General features: G+C 48.3%; 2 protein-coding genes across 3 annotated transcripts; one reads left to right on the forward strand and one right to left on the reverse strand.

The window, feature by feature from the left end:
• The first annotated feature begins 459 nt into the window (after window positions 1–459).
• Window positions 460–15,173, forward strand: Josd1 (Josephin domain containing 1). Of its 2 annotated transcripts, none has more exons than XM_038343557.2 (4): window positions 460–1,542; window positions 11,524–11,652; window positions 11,769–11,953; window positions 13,196–15,173. In XM_038343557.2, the coding sequence occupies exons 1-4, from the start codon at window positions 1,358–1,360 to the stop codon at window positions 13,204–13,206; spliced, it is 510 nt and encodes a 169-aa protein (XP_038199485.1). In that variant the 5' UTR covers window positions 460–1,357; the 3' UTR covers window positions 13,207–15,173. The 2 variants fall into 2 exon arrangements, with proteins under 2 accessions (XP_038199485.1, XP_038199484.1); XM_038343556.2 differs by having other exon boundaries at window positions 464–1,542; window positions 11,769–11,963.
• Window positions 15,174–17,061: 1,888 nt separating this feature from the next.
• On the reverse strand, window positions 17,062–18,717 carry Tomm22 (translocase of outer mitochondrial membrane 22). Its single transcript, XM_038343258.2, has 4 exons — window positions 18,583–18,717; window positions 18,300–18,418; window positions 17,832–17,949; window positions 17,062–17,726 (listed from the first exon to the last, which is right to left on the reverse strand). Exons 1-4 carry the CDS (start codon window positions 18,697–18,699, stop codon window positions 17,652–17,654), a joined length of 429 nt encoding a protein of 142 aa, XP_038199186.1. The 5' UTR covers window positions 18,700–18,717; the 3' UTR covers window positions 17,062–17,651.
• Window positions 18,718–22,814: the final 4,097 nt, after the last annotated feature.

Genomic DNA, 22,814 nt, shown 5'->3' on the forward strand with positions numbered 1-22,814 from the left:
GAGAGGCTCCTGCCCTCAGCGCTCAAAGAAAACAGGAGGCGGTCGGGGTCACTAACCAAGATTATGCCCGACCGCGTTGGTAAAGTGTTTGGAAATCTGGTGAACATAAGTGGGCCAGGGCAGCAGCCGCGATCCACGTTCCAGAAAGCACTCCGCCGCGAGGAGGGTCCTGAGGCGTCCAGGCGGGAGTCGGCGCCGGGGCGGAGCTGAGCAGAAGCTACACATCGATCTTGCCCGCGACAGCAGCCCTGCCGCCGCTGCCCGGCTCCCCAACTACAAACCCGGGGAGATCCCCTTAGAGCGGGCGCGGGCTAGAGAAGGCTCGGGCGTATTCACACGGACGTCAGGGGTGACGCCGGGTTGGCGGGCGGGGTCAGCGCGGGGGCGTGTCTGGGGCGCGCGCCGCTGACGTCGGGCTCAGGTGCGCGTGCCCGCCCGCGCTGCCTCCGGCACGTCCGCGCGCGGCCCAGGTGGTGGCCGGCTGGCTCCCGGTGGGGGCGGAGGGGCGGCGAGCGGTTCCCGCGGGGCAGGCAACGGGAGGACGCCCGTGCTCGCCTCCCTCACGTGACAGCGGGAGGTTGCGGCGGGGACGACCAACCGGGTGGGCCAGGGCTGCGCGAGGCGAGGCAGGCGTCCGGCCGCACCCTCACGGGCCAGGCGGGACCTCCCTGCGGCGGCTCCGGGCCGCCGCTCCCCTTCCCCGGCCCTCCCGCGGCTCCGCCCGCGCAGAGGCGAAGCGTCTCCTCCGCTGGGCCGAGTCCGCCAAGCCTGCCGGCGGGCATGGAGAACTGCCCCCGAAGCCCTCGCGCGGCCCGCAACCCCAAGCCCGTCGGCCCTCGCTAGCTGTTGGCATCGGGCGTTTTCTTCACCATCCAACCGAGTCTAAGGAATCTGTGGCGTTGAGATTCGGACGAAATGGAAGAAAAAGAGCGATGTGACCCATTCGGCTTTGCCCTCCTGCATTGAGGCCTAGTTGGCATCTGCAGAGAGGAAAATACAGACAGGAAAACGTGGTTTTTTTGACCCCCCGAAAGGGGGTGGGAGGGTAGGGTAGTGAAAGGGAGGAATCTTACGTTTTATATGTTCTTTTAAAATTCTGCGCTTTGAAAGTGGTGGCTAAATAAACTAATCCAAAAGTTATTTTTTCTATCGAGAAGACAGAAGAGGTGGATTTTTTTGTCCCTTTTGATTTCAACCTTTTCTCCCAGTGACAAAGCATAAATCATGGACACCAGAGAATAAGGTGAACCTCAGGAATCTGAAGACAGAAGGCTAGACCTAGACCTAGACCTTCTGAATCCGGGGGGGAAAGGAGTGGAGTGTTTATCAGCTCTGTCTGGAACCTAAATCGAAAAACATGAGTTGCATGCCATGGAAAGGAGACAAGGCCAAATCTGAATCCCTGGAGCTTCCCCAGGCAGCACCCCCACAAATCTACCATGAGAAACAGCGCAGAGAACTCTGTGCCCTTCACGCCCTCAACAACGTCTTCCAGGACAGCAACGCCTTCACGAGGGAAACGCTGCAGGAGATTTTTCAGAGGTAAGCCCCCCGCTGCTTGGCATCGTGATCCCCACTTCTTGATATTTCTGAATTTGTGTGGGTGGTGCGATGCCTCAGGGACATAAACCTTCAAACTTACGGGTTTGGAATTAGATGCCATCGGCCACTATAAGGAATACAGGAATGGTTGGTAATTACCATCTCTGGTCCATCTGTTGTGGAGTAGCCTCAGTTGTGCGGTTACCACGGTTCTGGTCAATCAGGGAACTCCATGTTGCATGTGTTATTCCCATTTTGAAAGGAAGACAGAGCTATGCAGAGCTCCTTAATTTCCTCCGAATAACCTGACAAGCCATGGACTCAGGGTTGAGTTCAGGTCCCTATCTCTGCTGGTAGTCACTGCTATAATGCCTCCCTTCCAGACCCTGCCACCAAGGAATTTACAGTCTAGAAGGGATACAAGATGCATCCACGGTCAACTGTCACCAAAGGTGGGACATGAGGGGCACCACAAGAAAAGTCTACCCAGAATGCTTAGCTTTTCTGAGGCCATGTGCTGGCCAGGGTGCTCTTCATATATTGTCTTGTATGACTCTCTTCACCGTCATTTTACTGATAGAGAAATGGACAGAAAGGTCAAGTGATTTGTCCAAAGCGGCTCCTGAACAGCAGAGCTGAGAGAGGAGCTGACTCCAGATCTCTCCTCTTCCTTGGGGCTGGTGAGAAATTCAGTGATGGAGTCTGCAGGAGTTCCTAGGTGTGCTCCCTAGCACTGTCTCCCTGAAAGAAAAATGATTGCCTTTTGGACCCCTTAGAGCGAATGTCACTCCACAAGTGGTCAGAGTTCAGTTTTATGCTCATTGCTTTGGCTTTTGAAAAGTCTTTGGCCAACAGCCTTGAGAGTTGTGGTGTCTTGCTGGACCCAGCAGCATGGCTGCAGTCCATAGCAGCTTTGATGGCGAGACTGTCTTATCCCTCCAGACCTCAGAGCAGAGAAAGCTCAAGGATCCTTTGAGACTCCAGGCGACCTTTTTGATACTCCTCATTTGGAGATGAAGTAGCCGCAGCACAGGAATTACAGCTAGAGTCAGCCTGTTTGGGGTGATTTGTAAAGCATAGGTATGGATGGACCACTTATCCTGAAGGAACCATAGGCTCTGAACCTGAGTGCTCTTAAGAGTCATTATTTCCCAGTGCCGGTGAAGACCAGAGTCACGCCCTTGCCTGAGCAGGGTAGATGTGCCTTTTGGTTCAGGACCACTATCGGCCAGCACAGTTCAGGCCTCAGGAAATGAAGCTCTAGGAGGTAAGAGAACGTGTCTTCCACCCAGTCATGTGACAGAAAGAAGGACCCAGATTTCTGAACTGCCTCTTTCTGGGCAGCTCTGGATTGTTTCCTAATCTGTCGCTAGGGAGAAGGAAATGACTCACCGTGCGTACCTAGTGTGCTTGGTGCTCTGTCTAGATTGACAACCCCCGAGCCATTTTAGCAGTGCTCCGGGAACCAGGACTGAGTAGATGCAGTTTGCCTAATTTTACCCACCAGGAAATAAGTGTCAGATTATTACTGGTTGGTTAGTTCTACTCAGGTTGACAGATTTTGACCTCTGTGAGTTTGGCTCCTGGGCTGACAGGAGTTAATTATCTTGAGACCACTAACAGACCAACGCTGCACCGTTTTGAGGGCTGTCTTTGCACAGGCAACTGAGTCCTTGCGCCCAGTTTAGGAGGAAGGCTCTGTGGTTTCCCTTATTCCAGAAGAAGAAATCAGGACATGGAGTTTGTAGTTGCTAATGGCCAGGTTTTTCTTGACTGCTTGCTTCAGACTGGAAAAGCTCATTAAAGAAGCAGGAACTTCAGTAGCCTCCTTTCCAGCTAGTAAGCAGGCTGGACTGGGGGTCTGGGCTGCATCATCAAGTGTTTGTGGATAACACTGGGCGTCTTTCAGATGAGCTCTCCTTGAGTGAGAGGTGCTGAATATCTGCTAGCACCCACAGGGCTTGTTCCTTTTGAAGCATTTGCAAATTGTGGTATTTCTGTGTTCCTGATCAGCATAGTACAGGCTGACCAGCAAGAGAATTCCAGAAAAGGAGTTCTATAATAGAGCAGTTTTATGTGTGTGGATAAGTCGGGACTTTGCCCACTTCCCCTGCCCCCATGTATGGGAGGAATCCAGAAGAAACTGTAAAGGAAGAAGGCAAGAGAGGCAAGACTAACCACTTGCAGTGTGCCAGGTACTGGGAGGCATTGTGCAGAAAAGAAAAAAGCTGAGCAAGGAACCTCGGGGCTGTCCGTGGGGCAGGTCTAAGAGACTGAGGCGCAGAGAGAGCCATGGACAGTGGAGCAGTTTAGAAATGAACTGTTGGTCTCTTTAGAAACTTGCATTTATGGGGCTGGAGAGATGGCTCCGTGGTTGAGAGCACTAGCTGCTCTTCCCAGAGAATCCCGAGTTCAGTTCCCAACACCCACATGGCAGTTAACAGCTGTCTGTTACTCCAGTTCCAGAGGATCTGGCACCCTCATACAAACATGCATGCAAGCAAAAACACCAGTGCACACACATGCACACACACACACACAATCTTTAAAAAAAAGAAAAGAAACTGATATTCAAAGGGAAGAAAGCTTAATCCATGCTGGTGTACAAACGAGACTCCTGAGTGGTAGAAAAGGGAGGAAAGTGTTGATAAGAGCTGTTTGCTGCCAGGGAGTTCATCATGGCAGTTGAGTTTTAGCCAGTTAAAGGGGGAGACACAAAAGTAGGGTGGAGTTTTAATAGAGCTGTGGAGATGGGATGACTCATGCTCGGAATAGAAATGAGTAAGAATTTAGGATGGAGCTAATGCTGATTAGCAGCTAGGGAGGGTCAGGTGGAAGGGGCTTGACCCGGAGAAGCTCCTCAGACAGCGGGCACATGTCAGTGTATTCCACTTATGCGCTTCACCATATCTGTACGTAAACTTTAAAAAAGAAGGGCTGAGAGGTGAGCTCACAGAGTAGCACTGACCTCTTGAGCTTATGCATACTCAGCAGTGTTCTGCTGCTGTACACTTCAGCTTGTGGTGGCATTTATTTTATCTTATTTACTGTGTTTCATGTGTATGGGGGTTTTGCCTGTATGAATGTCTTTGCATCACATACATGTGTTGGATTCTCTAGAACCAAAATCACAGATGGTTATCAGCAGCCATGTGCCTACTGGAAACCAAACCTGGGTCTTTGGAACAACAACCAGTGTTCTTAACCACTGAGCCATCTCTCCAGCCCCTCTAGTAGCAAAGGGCTCCTTTTTTTTTTGGCTAGGCTACTTTGGAAATACATAGGCCTGAAACATTTTGTCTGGCCCTTTCCTATTATTTTAGTGACCAGAAGTTCTTGCAGCAAGCTGTGCATGCCTCCCCCTAAATAGAATAGCTATTAAAATCTGACTAGACAGAAACTAGCCTGGTGACAGGGAAGCATTCTGTTGAAGGAGGAACCAGGTTGGGCACGCTGGCGAATGTCACAAAGGGTAAGCTCTCCAGTTTCTCTACTGGTTATTCGTCGTCAGAAATGGGAGGAGCCACACTGAAAAGTTTGAGAAGGTGAGAAACTAAGAAAGGTGCTGAGGGTTTTTGTTTGTTTGGTTTGGTTTTTGAGACAGGGTTTCTGTGTAGTCCTAGCTATCATAGTATTTACTCTATAGACCAGGGTAGCCCCAAACTCAGAGATCCGCCTGCCTCTGCCTCCTGAGTTCTGGGATTAAAGGCGTGCACCACCAAAGCCTGGCTAAGGGGCTGAGTATTAACCTCTAGGGATCGGAGGAGCTCATCCAAACTTGTGAGGGGAATAGCTGGACATGTCCCTACTCTATGAGCTGTGTTGTATTTAGAAAAAATATCAGGAAATTCTGATGAAAGAAAGAATTAAGGGAGAAAAAAGTTGATTAAATCTTTCCCTCCATCCCTGCTTCTCCCTCTTCATTAAAATCCAAAATCACCACCACAGCAGGCAGAGTAGTGACTTTGGAGGGGACAGAGGACAGTAGTGGTAACCTGGGCTATGGCCCACCTGAGAGCTTTTCAAATCTTACCCAATTCTGGTTTCAGTAGCAAACACCAGAGGCTTGCTGCAAGCCCCAGAATTTCTGTAGAAATCAGCAAGGCAGTCCTGGGCAGCAGGCACTGTACCCAAGAGGCTCTGGTGGTGTGCTGATGGACTGTCGCGGGGAAGTAACCGTGGGCAGTTCAGTGCTGTCTTAGAGGCTAGGTCCTCGCTATGCCACTTACCTAGCACCTGTGTGTGACTGTGCAAATCACTGTAACCTTTGCACCTCAGCTTCCCTATTTACAGAAAGATTGTAGAAGGATTAAATGATAAAGCCTATGAAGCAGCTAACCCAGTCAGTTATCCTTAAAAGGAAAACAAAGGACTTTTAGGGGGCAGGGGGAGAATTAGGGGTGCCCATCCCTGTAGAATAGAATGGAAATTGTTGTTAGCATTTCCTATATTGATCAGTTTGGATTTGTTTTTGAAAGGAGATCTCATGTAGCCCAGACTGGTCTGGAGCTTGTTATATATAGGAAAATGACTCCGAGCTTCTGATCCTCAGCCCTCCACCTCCCAAGTGCAAGTGCCAGCTAGATAACAGTCCTGTGTCATTGCTCCCTATGTTGATCAGTTTGGACATGTTTATTAGATGCCAGTGCCAGGCTGAGACAGCATTAAAAGAGTTCCAGGGACTCACTGTTTGAATGCATGCCAGATGAATTCTTTAATAAATTAGTATTGATGGTGTTTGGGTAAATTTGGATTATGTGTGGTCCTCTATGTCTCACTCCATTTTCAGAGTCAGGAAGGATTCGTGGAAGAGAGGATATGAGGTTGAGCCTGAAGAAGCTGTGGGATTTGGCCTGTAGTCAGAAAGGATAAACCACTAAAGGCCATATGGTTTTGATGCCTGAAGTATACCAAGCTCCCTGGAGAGGACAGCAGCTGATTGAGTAGAGTGGGACCCGGAGTTGGCTAGCCAGTTGGCTGGAGAAGAGGGTAAAGTGAGGCCCTGGTGAGTGTGGGAGAAAGAACTGTGCTGACCTGTTGGGAGGAGCTTGCAGGCTAGGAGAAGAGTCTGGGAGCTTTCAAAAGCTCAGTGTGAGACTAGGGGCCTCCGGTTAGGAAATGTGGGAACAGGCAGGAGAGGGTCTGAATCTTAACAAGATTTTTAAAAAGATGAGAGCAGGACAAGAGATCTTGGGACAGCAGTCCTGAAAAGCAGCCTTCAGAACGATGTCTGTGTAGCCGTTGTTGTTGAGGGCTGAAGCACAGTGTGTAACCTTCTCTATGCTAGGGACTCGTGGAGTTCCCTAGGAAGCTGCTTTACTTGCTGGCTCATCCTGTTGTTACTGTATTGAAATATTAGCTGCCTCTCAGAGTCTCCAATAGTGAGCATGGAATTGGGAAACTGAGGAGAGCACTGCCCTGGGTAGCCTGTAAGAGATTGAAGTCTTAGCCTTATTTCTGGTGATGTCATCTTCCTTGTATTGGTTAGAGACTCTCCAGGAAAGACTGAAGCCACACAATAGGTTCCTGAAGAGTGGGTAGAAGGAAAGGATCTGCTACTGCCCACATGTGGTCTCCTCTCCACTTCTCCACTGCCAGGAGAGAGGGAATCTGGGTCCTATTGCTCCATGTTTCAGCCTGGGGACTCAGGACTTAACAGACCTTTGACTCAGCAACCTGATACTACCTCCCATCCCACCCTGACTCTTGGGTCTCCACTGTCACATAACTGGATTCTCATGAACGCAGGTTTGAGCTTAGTTCTGCCAGCTGTTAGTGTTCATGGACAAGTCAGTTAAATCACCTGACTTGATGTGGTGGAGTGGCACAAGCCTAGCATTCCCAGCACGTAGGAGTTGGAGGCAGGCAGGAGGATTAGGAGTTTGGAGTTATCCTCAGCTACATAGGGACTTTGAAGCTAACCTAGGCTACATGAGACCTTCTTTGGGGGGCAGTTGGAGGGTTCAAAACAGGGTTTCTCTGTGTAACAGTGCTGGTTGTCCTGGAACTGGCTGTGTAGAGCAGGCTGGCCTTGAACTCAGAGATCCACCTGCCTCTGCCTCCTGAGTGCTGGGATTAAAGGTGTGCACCACCACCCATTGAAACCTTTTATAAGAAAAGAAAAAAAGTTCTTTAAAAATTTACCTAACTTTAGAATTAAAAAATGTGGGGCTGGAGAGATGGCTCAGTGGTTAAGAGCATTGCCTGCTCTTCCAAAGGTCCTGAGTTCAATTTCCAGCAACCACATGGTGGCTCACAACCATCTGTAATAAGGTCTGGTGCCCTCTTCTGGCCTGAAGGCATACAAGTAGACAGAATACTGTATACATAATAAATAAATAAATATTTAAAAGTACATGAAAAAATGTTTATTTTTATTATTTAAAAATTGTCAGAAAAGAAATTAAATGTCAGGCAGTGGTGGCTCACGCCTTTAATCCTAGCACTCAGGAGGCAGAGGCAGGCGAATCTCTGTGAGTTTGAGGCCAGCCTTGTCTACAAGAGCTAGTTCCAGGACAGGCTCTAAAGCTACAGAGAAACCCTGTCTCAAACAAACAAATAAAAAAAGAAGAAAAAAAGAAATTAAAAAGGCACATTAAAAGAGGGGGGGGAAAGGATCACCCACAGCCATGGCCCTGATTGGGACTGCTTTCTGCTGCCTGGACATCCAGTGTCTGAGTGCCTATGGGAAGGAGCTCTTTGACAAGGCCAACAAACACCACTCTTTGCACAGCCTGGTCCTGCTTAGAATTACCCTATTGCAGAAAACCCCTCTGGGGCTAGCTTCTGAAACTACTTTATTCTGCGCCAGCTCTTACTGTCAGGCTCTGAGTGGAAACAGTAGCATCCAGATTGTGGGTCCTATTGGAGGGAGCCTGCTAATTTTAGGCTGACTTGCCTTGGCTTTTTGAGGCCTATTGTTTAAGTGCCCAGTCTGAGTAATTGGGGTTGGGGCTTGAAGCAGAAAAGGTATTAAAAGAAAATGGCACATAAAACATGTGTAGTGGGGTGGAGAGATGGCTCAGTGGTTAAGAGCATTGCCTGCTCTTCCAAAGTTCCTGAGTTCAGTTCCCAGCAACCACATGGTGGCTCACAACCATCTGTAGTGAGGTCTGGTGCCCTCTTCTGGCCTGCAGGCATACACGCAGACAGGATATTGTATAAAAAAAATTTTTTTATTTGTAATAAAAAAAATGTGTAGGTATGTGTGAGCATGTGCCCATGAGTACAGGAACCTGCAGAACCGAAAGGCATCAGATCCCTGGGAGCTGGAAGTTGATGTCTGTGAGCTGCTTATTGTGGATCCTGGGAACCGCTCAGGTCCTCTGGGAGAGCAAACATTTCTAGCCGAAGAGCCATCTTTTCAGCCTTGGACCTCAGGATTTTTTACTTAAATAGGATGAATTCATACCTCCTAGTGTGGGGATTAAATGAGGCACTTGCTAAAGCAGTAGTTCTAGCATTAAGCAAGTGATGGTCATCAGAGGAAATGGCATTTGGTTACATTGTGTGGAACTGGTTCCTTTGGTCTGGAGATGATCAAGTAAGCCCTTTCCCTTTAATTTTCACTATTTTTTTTAATGCATAGGGTGGGGATATCAGTTTTCCCCAGTGGCTGTCACTGGGAATATCAGCCCTGGGTAGGCCCCGTGCCCAGGAGCAGTTGGTCAGTACAAAACAGACTATATTTATATTTCCTCTAATTGATTTTTTTCTATCTCTTCAGTTTTTTTGATTTTCTTTTTTTTTAAGAGAAAAATCATGAATTTTGTGGCTAGGGAGGTAAGAAGGATCTGAGAGGGGTTGAGGGAAGAGAAAGAATATAATCAAAGGGCTGGAGAGATGGCTCAGAGGTTAAGAACATTGACTGTTCTTCCAGAGATCCTGAGTTCAAGTCCCAGCAACCACATGGGGGTTCAGAACCATCTGTAATGAGGTCTTGTGCCCTCTTCTGGCCTGCAGGCAGAAATACAGGCAGAACAATGTACACATAACAATAATAAAAAAGAATATGGCAAATATATTGTATGAAAAAAACTAACATCAGCCAGGAAAAAAAAATTTATGTGTAGGGTGTTTTACCTACATCGATGTTTATGTACCATATTTGTGCCTGGTGCCAGCAGAGGCCAAAAGGCATTGGTTCACCAGGTACTGGAATTATAGGTTGTTATGAGCCATTATATAGTAGCCAGTGCCCTTAACCACCAATCCAACTCTCCAGCCATAAATCCCTGTCAAGCCCAGTATGGTGGTGCACACCTTTAATCCCAGCACTTCGGAGGCAGAGGCAGACAGATTTCTGTGAATTACCGGACTGCCAGGGCTTGTCTACAATAACAACAACAAAAAGATATGTTGGCCCTCCAGTCAAAATGGGCTTCCTCATCTCCTGGTTTGTCAAGACTGACAATAAGCCAGGCGGTGGTGGTGCACGCCTTTAGTCCCAGCACCTGGGAGGCAGAGGCAGGCGGATCTCTGTGAGTTCAAGGACAATCTGGTCTACAAGAGCAAGTTCCAGGACAGGCTCCAAAGCCACAGAGAAACCCTGTCTCAAAAAAACAAGCAACAACAACAAAAAGACTGTGAAAATAAAATGATAGGATTGGAAATGCCTTCATTACAGGCCTCAGTTGGAAAATGGAATTGCTAAAAGGAGCAATAAAAAAGAAAGGGCTTGAAATAGGTGGGGTGATGCATACCTGTAATGGTAGCACTGTGGAGCTGAGGCGAGGCAGGAGTATCCTCACCTCAGGGCCAGCCTGAGCTAGTATGGAGACTTTAGTTGAAAGCTGGGTAGGCCACCAGAACTACAATTGAGTTTGTCTGGATTAAGGTTTTTTGTTTGTTTGTTTGTTTGTTTGTTTTCAAGATAGGACTTCTCTGTGTAGCTCTGGCTGTCCTGGAACTCACTCTATAAATCAGGCTGACCTCGAACCCAGAGATCACCTGCTACTGCCTGTAAGTTTATTTTGTTTGTCTTAGTTGATTTTGTGCCTTTAATTTTTTTTCAGGATAAACACAGGCACACATGCATGGACACACATGTAGGCACACTGTCTGGAATGGGCTCTATATTCCAGTTTAATATAGCCCTCACTAGAGTTTATTACCTTTCACTTGGCTCCTGTTTATACATTTATGCTGCCTGTCTGAACTACTGTGGACCTTTGAATATTTAGTAATAATGATTACTGAAGTACAGGTCTTAGAGTATTTAAATTGCAAAAGGCAGAAACAACAATCACTGCCTGACATCTAAATATCACCTATCTTTTACTAGTTTTTTATTTTATTTTATAGTGAAGGTCTCACTATGTAGTTTCAACTGGCCTACAACTCACTAAGGAGATGAGGCCGGACTTGAACTCACAGAGACCTTCCTGCTTCTGCCTCCTTAGTGCCAGAATCAAAGGTGTGTCGCCACTGGCACCACCACCACCACCACGCCCAGCTTTGTCAGTGTTTTTTTTTTTTTTTTTTTTTTTTTTTTTTTAAGGTTTGTATGAAACAGAAACAGCAGCAGCAGGAAGGCTGTGCTGACAGGAATTTGTAAAGGAGACCAGCATCTCTGTGCATCAGTTCTTGGTTTTTGTTTTTCGAAGCAGGGTTTCTATATGTAACAGTCCTGACTGTCCTGAACTAGCTTTTGTAGACCAGGCTGGCCTCGAACTCACAGAAATCTGCCTGCCTCTGCCTCCCGAGTGCTGGAATTAAAGGGGTACGCCACCACTGCTTGGTCTGTGGATCATTTCTTGTGGTCACTTCCTCGCTGAAACCCTTCTCTCAAAAGGCCAGATAGGTCTCAACCTTCCTGGATGTTTTTCCAAGGGGGAGGCAATCTCCAGGCTAGCTAGCTTGTGAGATTATTCTGCCAAGGGAACCAGCTTCCAGGGCAATGCTGCAAAATGCTTTTCTGGTGGTCCGAGGCTGGGGAGGCTGGCAGATCAGCAAGCCTAAGCTTTTCCTTTACATTTGTAGGTTGTCTCCAAACACTATGGTGACGCCCCACAAGAAGAGCATGCTGGGCAATGGGAACTATGATGTGAATGTCATCATGGCAGCACTTCAAACCAAAGGCTATGAAGCTGTTTGGTGGGACAAGCGCAGGTAGAGAACCAAACTTGATTTGGCAACAAGGGCTAGCCGTGGCACCAACCCCAGGTGAATGGGGGCAACCATGGAGAGTGGCTACCCCAGAGTCTGACACCTTTTCTTTCCTGCAGGGACGTGGGTGTCATTGCTCTCGCTAACGTCATGGGATTCATCATGAACCTACCCTCCAGCCTGTGCTGGGGTCCCCTCAAGTTACCTCTTAAAAGGCAGCACTGGATCTGTGTTCGTGAGGTGGGAGGGGCCTACTACAACCTTGACTCCAAACTCAAGACTCCGGAGTGGATTGGAGGCGAGAGTGAGCTCAGGTGACCCCTAACGGCTGGACTGCTAGGCTGCTAGGCGTTAGTTTGGAGTGCTGGGGAGTCAAGCATCTGATTACTTGACAAAGGAAATGAAATTCCTGTGTCCTTGGATCCTTGCCCTGCCTTCTTGGAATCAGGGTCTTTAAGACTCAATTAGAACTCCATCCATCCTGTGATTCCAGCTTTCTGAATGGTGGGGCTGACGCTGTCACCTTCCATTTAGATAACTGCCAGTTATCAGACAGGGTTAAGTTTCTCTGTTTACTTATTTATTTTTTGAGACAGAGTCCCTTTATGTAGTCCCAGCTGTCCTGGAACTCCTTATGCAGACTAGACTGGTCTTGAACTCAGACATCTGTCTTCTGCCTGCCCTTGCCTCTTGAGTATAAAGACATATGCCACCACGCCCAGCTCCGTAACTGAAGTTTTTTTCCTTTTATTATTATGTGTGTGTAGGTGTGTGTGCTCCTGGGCATGTGTGGAAGCCAGAGGACAATTTTTAGGGAGTTAGTCTTCTTCCACTGGGGTTCCTGGAATCTCCTTCAGGCTGTCAGTCAGCCGTGCTTGGCAAGTGTTTTATCTTGAGCTGGCCCAGGTTTTGTGCTATTTTTTTTGACACTTAGTAACCATTAGAATATGCAGTGTTCTAGAACTCAAACCAGCACACTAATGGTAGTAATCTCCGAGAATGAGCAGAAATTGAGACTGGAGTTTTTTTTTAATTCTTTATTGGTGTTTTAGCCTGTATGTGTATCTGTGTGAGGGTGCTGGATCCTGGCTTTACAGACAGTTGTAAGCTTCCATATGGGTGTTGGGAATTGAACCCAGGTCCTCTAGAAGAGCAGTCAGTGCTCTTAACCACTGACCCATCTCTCCAGCCCCGAGACTGGAGTTCTAACAGAAATGGAGGGGTAACCTAACATGGAACCTCTAAGTCACCCTTGGAGTTTTAAGATTGCCACAGGGATAGCCTAGGTGGTGGTGGTTGTGGTGGCGCACACCTTTAATCCTAGCACTCAGGAGGCAGAGGGCAGGTAGACCCAAGTTTGAGGCCACTTGGTCTACAAAGCAAGTTCTAGGACAGCCAGAGCTATAGAGAAACCTTGCCACAAACAGAACTGATTGGTATGGGTGTTAAGTCGGGAGGTCTCTATCCTAGTGAATGGGTGGCCCCAAGACTGCAATCTGCAACTCACTGGCATCTCGTTTCTTGTTGCCTATTCCCTCTTCCATAGGAAATTTCTAAAATACCATTTGCGAGGAAAAAACTGTGAACTCCTACTGGTGGTACCAGAAGAAGTGGAAGCCCATCAAAGCTGGAGGGCAGATGTGTGACATTTATGCTGGACCCACTCTTCGCCTCAACCACCAGCCCTCTTTGATGTGCTGTGGCCTCTACAGTGGGTCTGTCCAGCCTCTTCCCTAAACATCTCATTGGGTTTCCCCCTCAAATTTGACAGTGCAATAGGACAGGTGTGTGGACTGTCACAGCCACCAAGCACTGTCTGTGCCTGGGGGAAGAAGGTAGGAGCTCTGAACATTTAGGGCAAGCCATTTAACACCTTTTCTATTTTAGAGAAGGGAGGTAAGAGGGGTGGGGGGCTTGCTTACTTCCCCCTTTCTATGAGGACTTGATACAAGTTCTGCTGGTAGTTGTCACTGATGCTCCAGGCTCACAGGGAACACACACTTCTTTTTCTCTCCTGTGGCACCAGGGGGTCCAAGGACACAGTACATGCAGAGCCCAGTGACTAGTTCAAAGGACCCAAGCATAAGCGTCTCAGGAAACTGTCAGGCCCCCAGTGGTGGCACTACATGCTGTCTGCAATCCATAACGCCACTTCTTACCCCATTTTATCTTAGCCAGCCTTGGAGTTTTATAATGAGAAGTTCTGATATTCCAAAGTGGGTAAATTGCACAGTATTCCAGCAAGACAATGGTGAAAGATGCCTAATATTGTGTGGCTGAAGCCACATTAGGACAGTCATGGGTAGCTTTTCACTCAAATTATGTCCCAACATTTCACTACATTGACATAGGAGGCTCTGGGGCAAAAGACAATGAAGAGGGATAGTACTCCTAGTTGGCTCATTTTAACAAAATCAGAAACACATCTGCCATTGACACCAAATTTCATAGGGACAGAGTTGGGTGAGGAAACTGCCATGAAAATGAGCCTCACAGTCAGAGAGAGAACTGGCAGGCACATCCTGGGCTCCAGAGTCACAGGTTATGTGCACGACGCTAGAGGGCTCCGAGTTTGGCATCTTTGTGTAGTTTCCATTACAAACTGAGGGTTGGCTCACCCCACCTCAAGTAGTTCTAGACCATTTTTCTCCTGTAATTTTAGGAAATAAGTAATTACCATACCACACATCAGTGTGGTTGTGGTGGCCTTCAAGGCAGGTGGGCAGGCAGGTGACCTGTCCAGTCCTTAGGGAGTCCTGGTCTCTACAGGTCTGAGAGCTGTCCCACTGGCCAGGCTTTTCCCTTGGTAGCAGAGCTAGCCTAGGGGCTTGCATGTGGATCCTGAGCAAGCTTACGGGGTGAAGCGGGGGCTGTCTCCCCACTGACGGAGTGCATGTTCACACCAGCACTTTTCTGCACATGTATCTTCAGTCCAACAAGGCCGTTTTTTATTCGAGTAGCAGAGGGCCCCAAGTGGCTACTGCAACTCAACCACGGTCATCTGTACCATTTTCTACACCGGATCTGCTTGGCACCATGGGGAGCTCTGACCCTGCACAATGACATTCCAATCACTACCAGCCAGAAGTTACAGCCGACCTTGCTGATCGGCACAAGCAGGACCTTGGGTCCATTGGCACTGTCGGTGGTAGTAAGCCATTTCTTGGGAAGAGGAGACTCCTCCCTACAGATCTGCTTGGGCCTGTGCAAACAGCACTGGAAAGGAGTCCCATGCACGCGGAGTCCATGAGCCAGTGGAATGTACAAAGACGCTTAAGCATTTCAGGGCTGGTTCTGTTCATATCCAATCTGGTGCTTAGGAACAGGGACCCATGTTGATGCCCAAGGGCAAAAAGCCCCATTTCTTTTAAGGAAGGGGAGCCTGACCCTGATGCCCAGCAAGGGGCAGCCCTAGGCTTTGTTCTTCTTGCTTTATTCCCTTTTTTTTGTTGGCCTTGTGCTGGGTTTGTTTACAAAGATGTATTTTGTTTAACCAAATATTAAAAATGAAAAACTGAACACAATCTATTTGTTGCCTAACTATGTAAAAACCTTTGGTATGATTCTGACGTAAAGGGATTTGTTACTACTCAGATACACTGTCAAATTTCCCACCTGAAAAACCAAGACAGTATTTACTTAGTGGGATTTAGTTCAGAGGTGCCCAACCACCATTGTCCTAAGAGGGGACGCTGAAGCAACGTCATGTGTTTGAGGTCAGTATGGAATCCAGCTAGCCATAGCCTGCCTCAAAAAACAAGCAAGGGCTGGGGAGATGGCTCGGAGGTTGAGGACACTTGCCTGTTTCTCCAGAGGATCCAGGTTCAATTCCCAGCACACACATGGCAGTTTACAACCGTCTGTAACCCCAGTTCCAGGGGATCTGATACCTTCACACCAATTCACATAAAATAGTTTAAAACAAAAAATGCCCTTGAGGCATTTGCATTTTACTGTAATTTTTAAAATGAGACTTCTGTTAGAGTTTGTACCTTTTGACGGTCTATTAGTGTTTCTCTAATTATCAAGTGAAAAGCCAGACACAGCAGAGCTATTGGCCTTGAGAGCACACAACAGTGGTCTAGGTAGAAGGCTGGCTTTGAATCCAGATCCTGTAGTGACAGGCCTTCTACAGGTTCCTTAACCCATGGGAATAGTTCACCCTCCTCAATCATACAGTGCCACTGGGAACTGGTTACAAAATAGGATCAGAAAACCTGTACAGGGGCTGGAGAGATGGCTCAGAGGTTAAGAGCACTGACTGCTCTTCCAGAGGTCCTGAGTTCAATTCCCAGCAACCACATGGTGGTTCACAGCCATCTATAATGAGATCTGGTGCCCTCTTCTGGCATGCAAGCATACATGGAAGGAATGTTGTATACATAATAAATAAAAAAATCTTTAAAAAAAAAAAAAGAAAGAAAACCTGCACAATAAATTATCACGCTGGATGTGGTGTTGCACACGTTTGATCCCAGCACTCAAGAGGCAGAGGCAGGCAGGCAATCCTGAGCCAACCTGGTCCATATAGACCATGTTTCAAGAGAAAAACAAAAGACCAACATTGAGTGGGAAAACTTCCAGGTTCAAAGATAGGACAATAGTAGGATCCATTACCAGAGGCTCACTTAAAAAAAAACAAAACAAAACAAAAAAAAAAAAAACAAAAAAGGAAGCTGGGTGGTGGTGGCATGGGCCTTTAGTCACTCCAAGAAGCAGAGGCAGGCGGATCTCTGTCTTTCTGTGAGTTCAGGCCAGCCTGGTCTACAGAATGAGTTCCAGGACAGCCAGGAAACCCTGTCTTGAAAAACAAAAGAAATCAGCCTTATCAGGTGTGTATGCCTATAATCCCTCAGCACTCAGGACTGAGATGAAGGCTAGCTTGGGTTATGGAGAGATCCTATCCCCAAGAAAAGAGTTAGGTAACAAGCTTTATCCCCTCTCAAGACCAGAAGGCAATACATACTTTAGTTTCTAAGTACTATGTAGACTGCACACCCACAGAGCATGCCCTTCAACTTTCTGTAGGGGAGACTGAAGTGATTCAGGGCAACAATCAACACCATGTTCAAAAAGAAATGTTCCTTTTCCTTTTTGAAAACTTCACTGAGATGTATGAAACGAGGTTGGAATAGAGGTGCTGGCTTAAGCAAGAAGAAATTTGGCAGGCAGTGTCCCTGTCTTTTTTTTTTTTGGGGGGGGGGGGTTAGAGGAAGACAGAGTTTCTCTGTCAAACACTCCTAGCTGTCCTGGAACTCATTTTGTAGACCAGGCTGGCCTCAAACTCAGAGACCTGCCTGCCTCTGCCTCCCAAGTGCTGGAATTAAAGGCATGCGCCACCACTGCCTGCTGTCCCTGGCGTTTTAAAATGGCCTCAGTTTAAAATACGTATCACAAACACAGCAATAACACTTTCAGTTGGAGTTCTTTTAATATTTAAATACAAAAAGTGAGCACTGACTTCTTTTTTACACAGCACGCAGGTCCAAATGTGCAGAGGGAGGAGCGCCTGCTCTGTCCACAGTCCCCATCTGGCTAAAGCTACAGCCAGCCTCCCTTCTCTCCACCATACAGGGATTCCTGCTGACTGTTTTGTAATGGCAGCTATAATGGATTTTGTCAGTTTCACATTGCTTACATGCCCCAGACATTCCCATTCTTCTAAATAAAAAGTCTTTAATGGTCAGGGGTGCTTGCTTCTTCCCCACAAGGGGCACGTGAGAGCTTCGATAGGAGCAGTTTACTAAAGGGATAACGTGGAATAACCTTCTACATGGCTGTACTCTAGTATCAACTGAGACCAGGAAATAAGTGAGAGCATGATGAAGGGCACAGGTGCAACTGGAGTCTCTCCATGAGAAACAGAGAGAGTGTCCACCAGATTTAAATAGATTGATGCGCCAAAGTTAAAAAAAAAAAAAAAAAGGAAGTCCAAACAATCAGCAGTTCAAACACACTCAATTTCAAAGTTCTCCCACCAGGACAAATTCTGAAGTAACAATCTAGATCTTTCCAGGAAGTGGAGGTAGAGCCCCTGGCATTCCTCCTGACAGCCCTGTGTTAGGCCCCAAAAGTATCTGGAAAAGAGAAAAGTGTGTTAAGACAATGTATAGTTTCAGTAGGTTAAACAATCCAGACCTCGGGCCTGCACCGCTGGCCTGGAGCCCAGAGCATGTGCTCACCTGCCGCTGCTGCAGCTGCTGCTGTTGCTCCATTTGCAACTTTTCTGTCTCAAAGACAACAGGAAGAACCAGGATCATAAAGGAGGTGGTCCCAATCCACAAAGCTGCCCTGGAAAATCTGCAGAGGGACGGTGTGTGTGGTGACGTACCTCTCCCGATGTTTCTCAAAATGTCCCTACCCATTCCCTTCACTGACCTCCTAGCAGAGCCAAGAGGAGCAGTGGTTACCTAGTGATTACTGTAACGTTCTTATACTCTCGCATATAGAACTCTTAGTTAACATGAAAGAATTCCCACAACGGTCCTGCCAGATAAGAACTCCACTCTGCAGAAGACGAACCGCACTCGGAGTGTGGCAATGAATCCAAGGTCACTCAAGCTCCCGGCTGTGGCTTCCGAGGCCCAGTGTCCTCTGACAGCACCAGTCCCTCCATGCACACTCTCGGTGTCTCTACATTCATTCCTTACCTGTACATCTTCTGAGCCACGAAGAGCGAGAGATCAAAGGTGGCTCCGGCGGCGGACCGGACCCTCTCCGGAAACATCTCCGTCAGACCCCAGAGTCTCTCCGACAGGGTCTCATCTAGCTGTGGTGGAGGAGGTGTGGGTCGTTGGCGAAGCGGCAACAGCACCGGAGTAGCCGAGCCCTGGGCCTGGCCCTTCCCTGCCGCGCGGATCAGCCGCCCTCCCGGCTCGCGGTGCCCACGCTCCGACGGCCCGCTCCCGCCCCGCTCCCCGCAGACCCCGGCACCTCGTCGTCGTCGTCTTCTTCCAGCTCCTCCTCGGCCTTCTCCGCCTCGGCTTTCGGGAGCAATTCGTCTGGGGACAGAGGCTCCCCGGCGCCGGCTGCAGCGACGGCAGCGGCCATGGCTGTAGGACACCGGAAGCGGAAGGGAGCCGGCGAGAGCGGCTCGCCGCTGGACAGAGCGTCTTCCGGAAGCGAGCCGGGCTAGCTGGAGAGAGAGCGGCAGCCGGCGCTCCTTTCCGCCCCCTGGGAGTCGCCAGCCTCTTGGCTCTGCGGATACAAAGAACCCCCAGCATGTTGAAGGAGAGAGGCAGGGTGCTTTGCAGCTATTCTGTGCAGTTGGGGCTGGGCTGGGTTCCGATACCTGCATATTTAAAAGAAAAAATATACATATATATATTTTACTTTTAAAGACAGGATTTCTATGTACAGCCCTGTTCTGGAACTCGCTTTGTAGCAGAAATCTGACTACCTCTACTTCCCAAGGGATTAAAGGTGTACATCGTTCCACCCTGTTCTGCTTGTTTATTGAGACTAGGTCTTGCCTAGGCTAAGCTAACCTCAGATTTCTCTTGCCTCAGTCTCCCAAGTGTAGGGATTACATGCGTGTGCCGTTCAGCCATCAATAAGGAATGCTTTAAAATTTTTATTTTATATTATGTGTATGTGCACGAGTGTAGGTACCCTTGGAGGTCAGAAGCCTTTGATCCCTGGAGCTGGAGTTACAGTCATGAGCCACTTGACATGGATGCTGTACTTGAGTCCTTTGGAAGAGCAGTAAGTCATCTTAAATGCTAAGTCATCTCTCCAGCCCCAACAACACATAATTGAAAAAAACTAAATCTTATTTTTAAAAAATTACTTTCATTTGTGTTCATGCATTGGTGCATGTATGCATGTTGTGCTTATGGAGGTCAGAGGACAGCGCAGAGGGGCTGATTATATCTGTAGCAGGGCCCCAGACCTTCGTGTGCTCCAGATTAGAGCATAGCTGATTCCGTGATGGAAGTGCCATTCAGGCTGTAAAACCAGCACACAGACAGTACCACCAGGGAAAATGAAACAAAGGCCTAGTCCGTCAAAGACAACAGTTCTGGGAAAGTCTAAGTATGCTAACCTTGCTTTCTGGCTTCTGTAGCTCTGCTTCTGGCTAACTGTTCTTGTTAACTGAAACATGTCAACCCAGGACATGGTTTTTGGTTTGTTTTTATGGTTTATTTAACTTTATTTTATGTGCATTGGTGTGAATGTGTCAGACCCCCTGCAACTGGATCTTCAGACAGTTGTGAGCTGCCATGTGGGTGCTGGGAATTGAACCCAGATCCTTTGGAAGAGCAGTCAGTACTCTTAACCACTGAGCCATCTCTCCAGCCCCATGGTTTTTGTTCTTAAAAGAACAGTGCTACCACTGGGATCCTGAACATCCAATGTAGTCACCGCTGGCTAATAAAGACTTTCTATTGGCTTAAATCCAACTGAGCCATCTGGTGAATTCCCAACACTCTTCTTCAACCATGTGGGTCCTGGGCATCAAATCGAGGCTTAGCAGCAGGCATGTTTACTTTACTACTACTACTACTACTATTAATTAATTATTTTGAGACAAGGTTCATGTAGCCCTGGCTGTCCTGGAACTATGTAGACCCCCCAAATCACAGAAATCCCACCTGCTCTCCCTCCAAAATGCTTAGACTAAACACATGCAACATCATATCCAACTCATATATGAATTTTTTTTAAAAAAAAGTATGTTGGGCTGGAGAGATGGCTCAGCGGTTAAGAGCACTCACTGCCTGCTCATGCAAAAGTCCTGAGTTCAATTCCCAGCAACCACATGGTGGCTCACAACCATCTGTAATGAGATCTGGTGCCCTCTTCTGGCCTGCAGGCATGCCTGCAGGCAGAGTACTAAGAATACTTTATACATAATAAATAAATAAATCTTTGAAAAGAAAAAAAGTATGTTGTGGTTTGCAAGAAATGGTCCCCAAAGGGGAGTAGCACTATTAGGAGGCATGGCCTTGTTGGAGGAAGTATATCACTGTGGGGGCGGGCTTTGGGGGTCTGTGTGACAGTCAGTCGACTTCCTGTTGCCTCTGAGTCAAGATGCAGCACTCTCAGCTCCAGCACCATGTCTGCCACCATGCTCCCCTATGCCACCATGCTCCCCTATGCCACCATGCTCCCATATGCCACCATGCTCCCCTTTATGATGATAATGGACTGGACCTCTGAAACTGCAAGTGAGTCACACTTACACACTTGTTTTCTTTATAAGAGTTGTGGTCATGGTATCTCTGCACAGCAATAAAAACCTAAGACATGTTTAATAATAAAGGGGTTTTTGTTGTTGTTTGGATTTTTTCGAGACAGGGTTTCTCTGTGTAGCCCTGACTTTCCTGGAACTCACTTTTAGACAAGGCTGGCTTCCAACTCACAGAGCTCCTCTTCCTCCCTAGTGCTGGGATTAAAGGGGCATGTCACCAACATCCAGCTTTATTTTTTTTTTTAGAAGGAGTTTTCAGTAATTATAAAATTGCCAAGCAATCAGAAAATAGTGGGATCATGCAATGTCACTTTCCGACCGCTGGGGATGCCTGAGAAGCCAGGATAACAGTCGGGGCTCTAGGACTGGGGGGGAATGAGGAGCAAGCGCTTCAGGTTTCCAGGACAAATGCCGAGCAGCAAAGGCCACACGTGGTGAGTAGAATCCAGGTCAGAGGTCACACAGACAAAAGGACCTCTAAGAGTTCCCGTGAGTGGTTATGCTCCTCCTGGGGAGGAGAAGGGTGTCCTAGAACCCTCCACCCCTGGCTGTTCCACTGCCTCTTCCCTTGAGGCTACAGTAACTGTCACCCCTGCGTCCTGTCGGAATCTGACTCTGGAGGGAGAGCTTGCACTTGAGGTGAGGGCCACATGGGACTCTTGGGGCAGCTAACCATGGCTGTAAAAGTCATCTACAGACTCGAGTGCAGATTTGCTCTAGTTGTTGCATCTAATACTGTCTCACGTCCACAGAACTTTCTATTTCGGCTCGTCAGTGACAACCCTTCCCTAGTCCAACTCAGCACAAAATGTCATGGGACTATTGCCATGATTACAAAAAATAATATCCAGGGGCCAGCACTAGTCAGTTTCTAGTCTGACTAAGGCTTAGAGGGAGAATTTTAGCCGGAGCCTGAAAGGAGATATCTACCAAAAAGGAAACTTTTTTTGTTTTGTTTTAAAGACAAGGTTTCTCGGTGTAGCACTGTCTGTTCTGGAACTCACTCTATAGACCAGGCTGGCCTTGAACTCAGAGATCTGCCTGCCTTTGCCTTCCTAATACTGGGATTAAAGGCGTGCACCACCACTGCCTGGCTTCAAAAAGGAAACTCAACACCTGGGGCCATGTTGGTGCCTGAGGGCTACACCTACTGCTGGGGCCTGAGCTGTCTGTGCTGCCGCAGGGGCTGTGCTGACATCTGGGCCTGGCTGTCATTGAGGACCATGTCTGGGTCGTCCATGGTCCTACTGCAGCAAGGGTCTGTGTTTCTGTCTACAGCCTATTGTTGCCACCAAAGGCCACATGGATGCCCAAGGTCTGGGCCGTCCTATGACCATGTTGGTATCCGTGGGCCCTGACGCTGGCAGGGCCATGCTGATTCGAGTGGCCTGCACTGCCACCCGGGGCCATGGTGACATCCAGGCCCAAGCTCCTTCCAAGGGCCTTGTCCATGGCCCTACAGCAGCTGGGATTTGAGTTAATGGCCACAGCTCTTGTTACCACTGAGGGCTGTGCAGTACCTGGGTCTGGTCAGCCACCTGAGTCCATGTTGCTATCAGGGCCATACTGATCTGGGTGGCCTGTTCTGCTATCTGGAGCCACAATGGTCTGGGTTGGAGCTGCTGCTGAGGGTCGTGTGGGTCCATGGACCTGCTGTAGTTGGAGTGTTGATCTCTGTGGCCCATGTTACGACGGGGGGGGGGGGGGGGTGGGCAATAGGAACCAAGTGTGCTGAAATCTGAGGGCCATGCTGAGCAGCCACCTCCCTGTGCTGGCCCTGCTCCTTGCTGGCCACTGCAGCAAGAGTGGGTACTGCTCATCATGGGAGAGCTGGCCCCACATTCAGGGATACGGCCCCCAAAGGCATGGGCGTAGGAGAGCTGGCTCCACCCTAGCAGCCTGGACTGACCAAATCATCTGCCACCCAGCCCCATGTCCAGAGCTTTGATTGACCCATCCAGCATCTACCCCA

This window comes from Arvicola amphibius, chromosome 9 (genome assembly GCF_903992535.2).
Source record: "Arvicola amphibius chromosome 9, mArvAmp1.2, whole genome shotgun sequence".
Taxonomy (NCBI): domain Eukaryota; kingdom Metazoa; phylum Chordata; class Mammalia; order Rodentia; family Cricetidae; genus Arvicola; species Arvicola amphibius.